A 12323-nucleotide genomic window follows, 5' to 3' on the forward strand; every position below is an offset into this window, starting at 1 on the left:
AGTTACTATGTGAAATAATTGGTTGCTTTAGGTACATTTTAAAAACTTGCAACCAGTTATGTCTGAATATATATATATAATCTGCATCCCTTTGATTTTATTTTTAAATGAAGTTGTACTAGAAGGTGAAAGTAACAGCAAAAACAGTGCAGCTAAATTTAGGTGGATTCCTTTAATGCAGTAAAAGTCTGTCAGAAATTTATAAAAGAAAAATACAGGCTATCTTCAATAAGTTACAAACACAAACACACATTTTAGTCTGCAAAATGTACAAAGGTACATGCAAATATGGTAACTTTCCAGGAGTATACTTAGATTATGACTCAATAAAAAATAAATAAATAAATACTGAATATAAACACATCATCGCCTGTGTAAATGTTAACAGAGAGATAAGGGACTGAAGCCAAACTTTAAATAAAGAAATAGATAAACACATAAAGGATAGCTGCAACATAAATATCAGTTTTGTCTCACAGGCTAAAAAGCTGTGAGTCTGTGAATACAAACATTCATCTAGAACTTCAAATATTCAGAAAAAAAAAAAAACATAACAAAACAGAGTACTGTGTGAGCTGAAAGAACCAGGCAAAAGAAATGTAAATTTTGTGACCTATTTTAAAGAAACAAAACTCAATCCACAGCAGGAGACTGGCACAGCAAGGCGAGAAAATCCAACACATTTTCAACACTGTTTGCTTCTCTCTTGCTCAAACTAAACCTTAAAACAATCAAGCTCACTACTTATATAACGGCTTTGCTACTGTATCTAATAACCATAAAATTCTAATTCCAAGATATTTAAAGTTAATGCATTTAAAGAGAGTGATCATGCAAAGTGGAAACCAGCAACTTCACTAATCCAGGAGGAAAGAGTTGCAGTCAGAAGCAATTTATTTCAGATGCATCCTGAGATGGAAAATAGTTTTGGTCTTCTTACAAATCCTACCTCATCATACATTCAGCTAAGTCATGTTGATAAAGAACGACAGAAGAAAACATCCAAGGTGTCTTTAAGCTCTTTGTGGGTTACATTCCTGATGATTGTGTTCACTGAGACAGTAGCTTGTATTTCCTGGAGATGCAAACAGCTTCTTTCCACTCAGAAGAGGAGGATTTGCTGAAAGGAGGAGGAGAATGCACAACAAAATGCAATATTTGCAGTTTTTGTATGTTTTTTTTGTCTGTAAGGGTTGCCAATGAGTAAGTGAGTCAGTAAAAAAAATGTCATTTCTGATCTTAAACTTATTTTTTTTTCTGAGGTTTGTCAGTAATAAAAACAAAACATCATTATACATAAACTCCTCAACAAGAAGATAAAAAAAAACAAACCATCCTTTCAGTGATCATAAATAGCTAAAAATATACAACTGAAATACAACAATTCAATACACGCACTGATTTAGATGAGATCCATGTGTAATTTTAAATTAATTTTCTGAAATACTTAAAAAGAATACTTGAATAAAGAAAGGTGTGATTTAAAAGCTTATAAATAAAATAGTCTTCAGCTTAACATCTGTGTTTTCTTTGGAGTTGGAAACATGTTTAGGACAAAGCCGTAGAAAATCTTTAAATGCCCTTGGGTTTCAGCACATTAAAATTATCACTAAGTTCAGTTCTGGGTTTGTTTTTGTTTGTTTATTTAATACATTTTATGTTATTTAATATTTAAGGTTTTGTGATTGTGTGGTTCCTGTCAAAAGTTTAGATATATTCATCATTGGCATAAATGTCATGTACATTTTTGGCTTTTATTCATGTATTTCCATCCTTCTTTTCCCAGGATGGAATAACAGTATTCCATATAACGGTAACTATTCTGTAAAAACAACCACTGGGTGCAGAAATTAAAACTTCTTGTAGAGTTGTGTAGTGTGGTCTGCACTGTAAAAATTATTTATGCATCTTCACAGTGCACACATGCCTATTTGTATCTGTTACAAAACCAGTTGTGACATCTGCTTATGATGATTTTCCTGTGAGAACACAAATTTTGCCAAAGTTAAAGCCATCTAACCCAAACTCTTGGAACAACGAAGACCCATCAAGATTCAAGAAGATTGTAAATTGCAAGATGCTGGAACATTAGTGTCACAGTCCACAGCAGCAATTCGATGCATTATTGCTATTAATTGGGGGATGTAAGCAAAATCTAATGTAAATATCCTGCATATAATTTTGATCCAGTGTAAATGAAAAAAAATAAAAAAATAAACAAAAATAACAAATTGAAAGTTGGCCACCCATTTCTACTTTTACAAAATTGCATGTTATCTTATTAAAACAATATGCCAGCTACTGTAAAGAAATAGTTCAAATTAATGATTCAAATTCCCAAATATGTGACGTTTGTGTCTTATTAGTGATTATAAATGTTTGACTGGAACTGCTTTAAGAAATCATTTTCCCTATATAAGTATAAGCAGTATTCTTTTCTACATCCTAGCCCCAACTGACATTTGAAGCGTATTCAGTCCCATCTGAAAACTTTACAAAAACCAACTGATTATCCACAATATCCACATGTAGAAAGGCATTGAAAAGTTTGGTCCTGGCAAAAATGGCTGTCTTTACGGAGTTAAAAATACTCCGGACAAAAGAAAAACGCAGAGAGGAGGTCTAAAGAGAGGAGGAGCTCTGGTAGTGTCTCAGCAGCAGCTGGTCACATTCGGCCTCAGAAGCCGGGGACAGCGAGGGAGGCGAGCTCTCGTCGGAGCTCAGGGAGAAATCCCTGAATGGGGACGGAGGCGTCAGAGCCATCAGCTCCTCCGGATTCTTTGCCCGTCTGCCGCCCGTGCAAGTCCCAGCCAGTTGCTCGTAAATCTTCGGTCGATTGTCGCAGCAGTTGGAGACGGCAGTCACTTCGGCGTATGTGGTGATGGTAGAAGGCGTCTGCCTGTTGAAGTACTGGGACGGACACGGGGAGTTATCTGAGGCAACGGGCGGAGCCGTGGTGGAAGGCGGGAGGACGGGTCCTCCTGGCAGCATCATGGTGTTCAGCTCGCTGATGTTGGCGGTGAAACGATTGACAACGCAGCTGATCTGGTCCATGATGGTGGTACCCTGAGTTTGGCCGATTTCACCCACGCTAATGATGCTGATGTCCCCACCTTCTACAATCGCAGCAATCTGGCCGTTGTCCCCACCTCTCCGCCTGACCCCAGAAGAGAAATCGGGTGCATAGGATGGTAAAACCTGCACCTCCTCACCTCTGTCATCTGATTGGTGACCTCTTGCTTTAGCTGCATGTGGACTGATGGTGGGCAGAGGTGACTGAGAGGGTGAGCAGGTAAAAGATTGAGACAGCTGTGGCCCTTCGTACTGCTCTGTTACACTGTTTTCCCCAGTTGTGTCTCCTTTAGAAAATGGCTTGATGATGGCAGTCTGATTCACCTCGACCGGGTCTTTTTTCTTAACGTGGAACGACATCCTCTTCCACAAGTTTGGTCTGGAGCTCCGTTCAGTCTGTCCCCAAGATTTTCCATTGGAACTGCAAAAGAAACAGTTACATTTTAATCCTGCTAAATCATTTTGGCAATAACTCACATATACAGTACAGAAAAAAAAAATATTCCTCCTAAAGACTTTTGGTCTGTTCATTTTTTTTTTCTTTTGTCACATTTAATGTTTAACTTAAAGAACCTGACCAGAACCTGCTGTGTCTGTTGTATTGCCACTGGAAAACTCCAAACATGTCTTCTTATGGCTTTTTAAGAATTGCTGTCTTTTTGCAACACTCCCATGGAGGCTAAATTTGTGGAAATCCAAAGATGTTTCATTTCTGAGTATCATATTAAAATGGGCTGAATGCACTTTTCTGTTTTTTATTTGTAAAATAAATTGAAAGTCATGTATCTTCTTAGCGTCAGAGTTGTGTGCAGGTTTAAACTGGTCTAAATCACCAATAAAATACATTGAGGTTTGTCGTTATAGCGTGACAAAATGTGAGAAAGTTCAACGTGAAGACTTTTGCAAGACACTATAAATAAATATATAACTTTCCTCCAAGTCATTTTATATAAACTTGTCTCTATCTGTTTCTTAATCACATTATCCATTGGATTTCTCTTCTGTCTTCTGCTGTGTGTGTAATATTAAATCTCCTTGCATGTTCTTCTATGTTCCTTAGAAAGAGAAATCCTCTAAGGATCCAGTTTTCCTCTGGGAGAACGTAACCCAAATGAGGTAGGCTGTTCTCAGCTTAGGGAGCTGTTTTTCTTAGCTTCAAATGCAGCCTGTTGCAATTTGAGGTCTTCAGTGTGGAAAATTAAAAATTGAACAGCTTTGTACATGTTCATAAATAAATCTTCATACGATGTGCCACTGTGTAAAAATCCAAGGCCAACTAAACTTTTAGATTTTGTAAATAAGACTGACAGGTGTTTAAATGTTAAGGTCTGTTTCTTTTTGATGTTGGCAGTCTGTCCGCTCTGCTTTGTCTCTTCCCACCTGACTTTCACACATTTTGCAGCTTGGAACATTACATCAAGTCTCTGCTGAAGTGGTAGGACTGAGAACAGGGCTGTTCACAGATTCATTGTCCATGACAAGTAGATATGATGGCTTTTCTCTTCACAAGGGCATTCTCTGAAATTTTAGCATCGAGAGAGAGAATTCTGTGACCAACCAGAACTTTGGGAGGATATGACAAAAATCTATAATTCCTACAACAATGAGGGACTCAAACTATGTTTTTCTTTAACCAAATTTAAACCAGAATTTGAAGATGTGAAGTAAATCAATGTAACAGCTGCCACTATTGAAAGTTGATAGACAAAAAGTGTACTATTAAATTTGTGTAGAGGTCGAGAGTAATATCTGCCTCAGATGCTTTTCCTCAAATGGCAAAACCATTCATTTCTAAGGCAGACACCAAGAACAGGAACCTTTTAAAGGCCAAAACACCACACTTGTTGATCACGTCTACGTTGTATCTACAGTCCATCTTCAACAGCATATTCTGGTCTTTAGCTACCTTATGTTATCCTGTGTTGATCCACCACGTCGAAACAGGTTGGCCATGCTGCTGGATGACTTGCCAGCCTTGGCAGCTTTCTTGGCATCGCCAACGTGCATCCGCACCACGGTGGAAGTGGTGAACGCGCTGCGCACATTCTTCTCAGGCTTGGCGAGCATGATGTACACCTGACAGTATAAAAACAGCAACATGTAACAATTAGAGTAGAAAGGTAAATATAGAAGCGTAGCTCTCAAAGCAGAAAATATGGGTTTTGTGCTTGTTTCTTACTTTAGGGACAAACATGCAGCAGAGAGCCACTGTGGCACTGAGGCTCACGCTAAAGCACATAGTTATGATCTTGTAATTAGAGCCGAAGTAAATGGGCACAAAGGCCAGCCAGATAATACAGGTGGTGTACATGGTAAAGGCAATGTACTTGGCCTCGTTGAAATTAGCTGGCACGTTGCGAGTCTGCAGGAGCAAAAGACAAATAGAAATTTAGAGCAGTGCAAGTTACAATACCTATTTTTTTCACATGTTGCACAAACTTTAAGTTTTTTTTTAATGCATGATTTGGAAGTAAAAGGACACATGGCCTTCTAGACTCTTTTGAATGAAACTCAAAAGTGTGATACCCATTACATGAAATAAACACAAATGTACAATGCAATTGTTAAATTTTTATGAAACCCACACAAACTTGTCCTTACATTGAACAGTTTTGGAGTACTTTGTATCAATCTATGATGTAAAGTTCTTATACCATTAACTGAGGTAACAACATTAAAAAGTTCGAGAAAAAAAAAAAAAAAGGAAAGCAAAAATTCTTATGCGAGGTACGTTTAGATAAAAACATAAATAAGGAAATGAAAACAGTCACCAAGCTGCATTGGAAGATCAGTGAGAAACAAACTGATGTATTCCTGAAGTACCTTGAAGGCATAAAAGGTGCAGCTGAGTATAAGCAGGCCATTGTAACCCAGTGGCGCCACCACTCCCAAAGTGGTCAAATTGCAGATCAAATGCACCTCACGGATACTGGGGTAATCATAGATCACCTACGAGAACGAAGCAAAGATGTTTCTCTGTTTATTTGAATAAAGCTCCAATAATATCATCCAGTATTTTGGAATCACAGATATACATACGTACCTCTGGTGGCTCTATGATAAGAAGTGCCACAATAATCCCCAGCTGCAGCAGTATGAGTAGGAAGGCGATGACCAATTGTGCGCAGGCGGACATAAAACGCGGTTTCTTGGTGCAGATCTTCTTCTTGCTCCCTGCCAGGATGCGTGCTATGCGGTTGGTCTGAATTAAAAATAGATCAAAATGAATTTGGGTGTTTCAGTTAGACTGAACGAAGATAACACTTCTCACGGTGATTTGTGTGAATAATCATTTTCCTTGACCTGGAATATCAGCCTCAGCCCACGCTAAGATTTTTAATTTTTGTCTCACTTATAACTGGCGGTGCGCCAGGCTCTGAAGCTCAGCTGTGTTGTGTTTGCTGCTAAAAACCATACATACATATGAACAAACAAAATATCACATTGTGGATGCATGCTCTACAGTTAATTTTATTTTAAATGCAAATAGGAAAACCTTTTGATGTAAGTCTCTTATGTAAAATATGGATATAAAAAAATAAACAGAATCATATTTATCTTTCAAATACAGTACTTCAATTCAAATCAGCTTGATAAAAAAAAGTGTCAAACTGTTGTGCATTTTATGGTGTTATGTAAAAATGTGACATCAGATTATGCAAATGAACAACAAGTAATAAAGCTCTATCTCAGTGTTTCATAGGAAGTGACAGGAATGAATGACTAACTTCATTTTGTAAATGAGAGTACCTTGGTAACTAAGGCTGAGTAGCTCATGGCAGGGGACAGGCCGATCCCCAGCCGCTGTAAGTAGCAGTAGACAATGTGTGGCTTGGCAATTAGGCTAAAGGTGCACAGGTAGCCCAGACATATTCCGGCAAGAATGATGTAGCAAAGCTCCCGACTAGATGATTTCACCACAGGAGTGTCCCAAAACCTATATTCAAAAAAAAAAAAAAAAAGAAAAACAAACTTCAATGTATTTTATGTGACAGACCAGCACAGAAGTGATGATAACTGTGAAATGAAAGGGAAATGATACATGCTTTTCAAAGTTATTTTTTTGTGCAAATAATCTATAAAGTGTGGCATGCAGTTTTTCAGTCCTCTTGGATCAAGACTTTGTGGAAAAGCAGATTTCACTACAGTTACATATGATAGTCTTTTGGGGTTTGTCTCTGCCAGCTGTACACATCTAGTTACTGATATTTTTTCAGATACGTCTTTGCAAAATAGAGTTAGCTAAATCAAACATAGATGGGAAGCATTTGAAAACATAACTTTTAAGTCGTGCAACAGATTCTCATTTGGATTTAGATCTGTACTTTGACTGGACCACTCTAACATAAATATATCTAAATAATTGTATTATTACCACCATAAAATAAATACCTAACAAGATCTATACTGAACTGAAATTACACCAAGTTACACCAACTATTCACCGAGTTGTCCTCATTTTGACCATGCGGTTTTGAATCAGAATATGCATTACATGTAAGAAATGTATCCATTTAATTACTTGATGAAGACAGAAGTGACAAAAAGAGTAGCCATGAGTCCCAGACAGGCAAAGACTACAGCTGCAATTGGCTCTGGATCCCCCCATCGCACATACTGGACCGGAATTGGTGCACAACCTGAAGAGAAGGATTGGAACATATAATGATATATGTGAAATTATACAAACTATACAACAATAAACGTATCATTATTTGTTTGAATGTGAAGTGATAAAAAAAAGAGCTATGGTAAAAAATAGATCTAGCAGTGTAAACTCTAGATAAGAAAAGAGCAAAGCCATTGAACTGTCTTTGGGTATGTAGCATTTGGCTGATTTGTACAGCGGTAAGTCATTTTGTGCTACTCACCATGTGCTTTGCATATAGCTGTCTGTAAGGGAGTGTTTGAGAACAGGATAGAAAACATCTGAAGTGGGATTTTTAACGATGATCAACCCTCTGCAAACCAGACGTGATAGTTCCTCTTATGTCTTGTTTGAATATCTTGTGTGAGAGATAAAATGCTTACCAGTAAGGTCGTCTGTAGGCCAGGAGCCCAGGATACAGGCTCGACAAGTGTACTCATCAAAGACGAATTCGTTCTCCTTGCAGGGAGTACAAGTCCAACAGCAGCTGACTTCTCCTTTACGGATCACCTGGAAACACATTCACACAGAGACACAGAGCTGAGAGAAAGGTGGAAAGGTCTCATAGCTCCAACGGCACTTTTCTGTAGCTAATCTTACACTCTGACTTCTCTGAAGGACGAGTAAATTAAAATGTGTTCGTCATGGGAAACAAAGACAAAAGCATGTACAATGTCGTGGAGTTATATTCCATGTCATTTTTCAAGGCACTGTTCATTTATGGCAGCTAAAAAGCTTAATATTTTCTCCTCTGGCAAGCATGCTAAAATGCACACAGAGTGACAATAATAAATCCTTGGCTCAAAAAAGGAATGGGTGCAGTAACTGAAAAATAGATGTGTGAAAGACTGAAAGAGATTCGTTTTTTATATATATAAGTCACCAGTCCAGTTATCAGCAACACAAAGTTGTTGAAGAAAGAAAATGAGGCCCGGTTGTTTGGATTTGACAGAAAAACAGGAATTTGGTTTGGGGAAGGAAGTTCAGACCAGGTTAGGATCTTTTTGATGTTCAGTATTTAATTTCAATTAGGGTGCATTAGATACTAGCAACTGATTAATGTTGGAAAACTGTGCGATGACACAGAGGAGGACAACGGTTCCCCTCAGCACAAATAGGATGAAGCTAAATAAAGATAGACTGGAGTTGATTAAATCCTGAACAATGGCACGAGCTGCATCTCTTGTAAGATATTTTATTATCGTCATGATTAGCAGTGAACATCTGGGATTAATTTAAATCTGGTGTGTGGGTTGGACTTCACAGGTTTCCTCACAACAAGGGTTGTTATCTATCGTGGATATTATGCAGAGGTGTAGTTAATATCCTACCGGGAACTGCTACTTCAAACTCCTTTTGCTTAACACACGACTTGAAACATATGAGCCTTTGTAACACTTGGGTCCCATGTGTGAAGAAGCAGAGGCGGAATAGGGGACAGGAAAGTTGCAATGTGTTTAGAGGTATACTTTATAAAGCCTGGTGACAAAATGCAACTTAGTAATGTGCAAACCATGAAATTAATTCATTTTAAGTATGTAAATGGAATAAAATATAGATAAGTAAGGACTGTATAAAAATGGTACAAAACATTGGGACACAAACTTTCTAAATCAAAGACTTTGATGGATAGTATTGGATAGCGTTGGATGCAATATCTGTACCAACCCCAAAACTGATGCCATTCAGGCTGAGGCCTCAGATCCACCCAACGATCCAGATGCCTCTCTTGAGACAATTTTATTTACATTTTCAATAATAAAATCCAAGAGTTGACGACTTCTGCTGTACACCCCTTCTCTCAGCACTCTGAATTTAGAATGAATATTGGTATTGACAGATATCTAAATTTAAGCATCCTAAAAACCTTGCATAGCATCTCTATTGTAAATTGAATGAATTGTCACTTCAAACTTAACTGAACTGAATTAAATTTGAAATCCCACCTTGATCTGAGCCTTTTGGCAGGGCTCAGAGCAGACTGATTGGATGATTTCACTGCTGTTGCTCCATATTTCCTCATCATTCATCTTCAGACCCCCCTGATCCCAACTTCCCACGTGGATGTAAGCGTACTGACCCACTCCGATCTGCTTGAAGTTCATGATTTCATACCTGTAGCACACATCAAACTACATTTTCAGTGTATAGTTTAACACTGTGCATATCGTCTCCTTTCTTTGGTCTTCATCAGAGTCCGTACCTGCCAGGGGAGTCTCCATTCTGGTCAAAGTGGATGATCTCTCCAGATACACCAGTAAAGTTGGTTCTCATTAGGTAATCCAGCAGCTTGCGGCCATCTATGGGTCGCATGTTTTCACACAAACCCTTTGAAAAACAGAACAAGTATGCAGTAAATGTTAACGCCATCAGAAGTAAAGGAATCTGGATAAGCACAATTTTGAGACTCATACTTTATATCCTGGACAGAGAGTTTGCTGCATGGCATGCAGACCATAAGCCATTGAGTAAATGGCATTTATGACAAAACCCATTTTTGTATCTTGGGCATACTGGTGTCGTAGAGATTCTCTCCCTGTGGCAAACAAAAATGAACATTACCAAAAAAACAACTTAATTTTATGCCGTCATTGACAGACTGAAAGTGTTCAATGTGGGTGCAGGGAGCATGTTTTTTTTTTATACTAACAGCTGCAAGTGCGGTTGTACTTTGGGCTCTCCTGTGGATGCCCTCTCAGGCGACACTGGAAACGGTGCTGCCAGAATTCAGGAAACCAGGGGTTCCTCAGGTTGGAATCAGGCTTCAAGTTCAGGTAATAATCATCAAACCACTTCACATGTGCTGACTTTAGCTTGATGGTGATCCCACCGGCAGCCTCCATTTGATAGCCATCAGTGACATCATACCTGTCTGCCCAGCCATCACTGAGAAGAGAAAGTCCAACAAGGAGGTTAGAGTGAAAACTGGAAGTGGGCAGATTTATGTGACATTTCTTATCAGATTTAATACCATTTCTACAATTGTTTGGCTTCAAACCAGCAATTTCAAATAGTGAGAAAAATGACTAAGTGCATAGTTGTGCACAGTTTTACAGAAACCATTCTGTGCCACAGCAGTTTGAATATCTTGTTAACTGCTTATCATTTTTGCAACCCACTCCGTGGTTTGACTGTTTAGACGGCACTGTCACCTCGGCAAAAGTTGCAGAAAACTATTTACTTTCCATTGTAAGTGAGGCTGCATTACTGCAGCTAAACTTGACACTTAATGACAGAGAAATAAAAGAGAACACATACTGTATATTTAGCTGACAACAAATACAAAGCCTGTATTTGTTGTCAGCGATTGCACAAATGTGCAAAAATCTTTAAGATGCACATCTTAAAGATTGCAACATAAACTACATAAAATATGGATATGTAGTTTGGCCTCATATTCATATTTTAAAATCCAACCTTTAATTTGAGAACATTGTTTCAGTGGGAAATAAAGTCAAATCTTAAATAAAACTTGTTGGCAGAATTGTTGGAACACCTAACCACCCCGTTAATGCAAACCTTTGCATTTAATGATATTTAATACATTAATTGTCTATTATGTAAATTATTTAAACATTTAATTAACAATTTATTTATTTAATTTTCTCCCTTTTAGCCCTCCTTAAAGACACAGTCTTTACTTTAACTCTAAGGCAGGGGTGTCAAACTCAATTTCACCGAGGGCCACTGCAGCATATTGGCCACCCTCAACGGGCCACATTGACGGTTCAGATCAGGAGGGCATCCCTGCTAAAACACCCCAGACAAAAGGTTGACTTCCCTCATTCAGTTCTGTAGAGACTTATAATGAGTCAATGGTCCAGGTGTGTTAGAGAAGGAATGCATCTAAAGCTGCAGAATGGTAGCTCTGGAAAACTAGACTTGGGCACCCCTAGCATCAATGTATAAAGATGCAATGTTAAAAATAAATTAAACACCTCATATTGTTAAATAACTGATTTTATGTATTGAAGTTTTAAATATTGCATTTGAGTTTCCATGGATGTAAAAATGACTGCTCAGTTTAAAAATTACATTATTTAAATCAGTGTTTAAAGGTGAGCAAGCAAATAATAAAAACAAGTCACATGGGCAGACAATATAGACTTTACACAAAGATTTAGTCTCAGAGGCAACTGAAATCAATTAATTAAAAAAATCCTTTCTGAATATCATCTCATGGACTCTGAACTAAATGCCTCTTTCTGACCGGGAGCTGACGGCGTGTTGAAGAGTTATGGACCGGACGCTTTGGAGCATCTGGTTAGGAAGCGCATTACAAACCTTTGGTTGAAATGTAGTTTGTAGTCAATTTGTGCTCAAAACCTATTTTAAGTCAATCATCGGCCTATAAAATGCTGGGGGGGGCACATAGAATGACATGGCGGGCCACATGTGGCCCGCGGGCCTTGAGTTTGACACATGTGCTCTAAGGTATCCAAATGGCTACATTTCTGTGACAACCTGTCAGCTTTAAGTTTCAGTCAATCTATTTTTTTGACAAAAAGAGGATCAACACAATGTGCCTTGATTTTTTCACAATCCTTTTCTTCCATTGACATAATGCTGAGCTTCCCTTACGTGCTGGGGGTGTTCTTTAATA

The 12323-nt window shown here is 38.2% G+C and overlaps 1 protein-coding gene across 1 annotated transcript in view; it reads right to left on the bottom strand.

Annotated features, from left to right (window-relative positions):
- Positions 1–153: 153 nt before the first annotated feature.
- The window catches only part of grm5a (glutamate receptor, metabotropic 5a), a 24540-nt gene continuing 12370 nt past the window's right edge, over positions 154–12323 (bottom strand). The window contains exons 7-18 of the mRNA XM_007555681.2: positions 10371–10606; positions 10135–10256; positions 9924–10048; positions 9667–9835; positions 8104–8230; positions 7595–7712; positions 6823–7009; positions 6116–6274; positions 5896–6021; positions 5252–5434; positions 4979–5148; positions 154–3493 (exon numbers count right to left, since the gene is read on the bottom strand). Coding sequence (XP_007555743.1) covers positions 2623–3493; positions 4979–5148; positions 5252–5434; positions 5896–6021; positions 6116–6274; positions 6823–7009; positions 7595–7712; positions 8104–8230; positions 9667–9835; positions 9924–10048; positions 10135–10256; positions 10371–10606 — 2593 coding nt within the window. The 3' untranslated portion in view covers positions 154–2622. The remainder of the gene's footprint in view (positions 3494–4978; positions 5149–5251; positions 5435–5895; positions 6022–6115; positions 6275–6822; positions 7010–7594; positions 7713–8103; positions 8231–9666; positions 9836–9923; positions 10049–10134; positions 10257–10370; positions 10607–12323) is intronic.

This window comes from Poecilia formosa, unplaced genomic scaffold (assembly GCF_000485575.1).
Source record: "Poecilia formosa unplaced genomic scaffold, Poecilia_formosa-5.1.2 Scaffold3, whole genome shotgun sequence".
NCBI classification, from domain to species: domain Eukaryota; kingdom Metazoa; phylum Chordata; class Actinopteri; order Cyprinodontiformes; family Poeciliidae; genus Poecilia; species Poecilia formosa.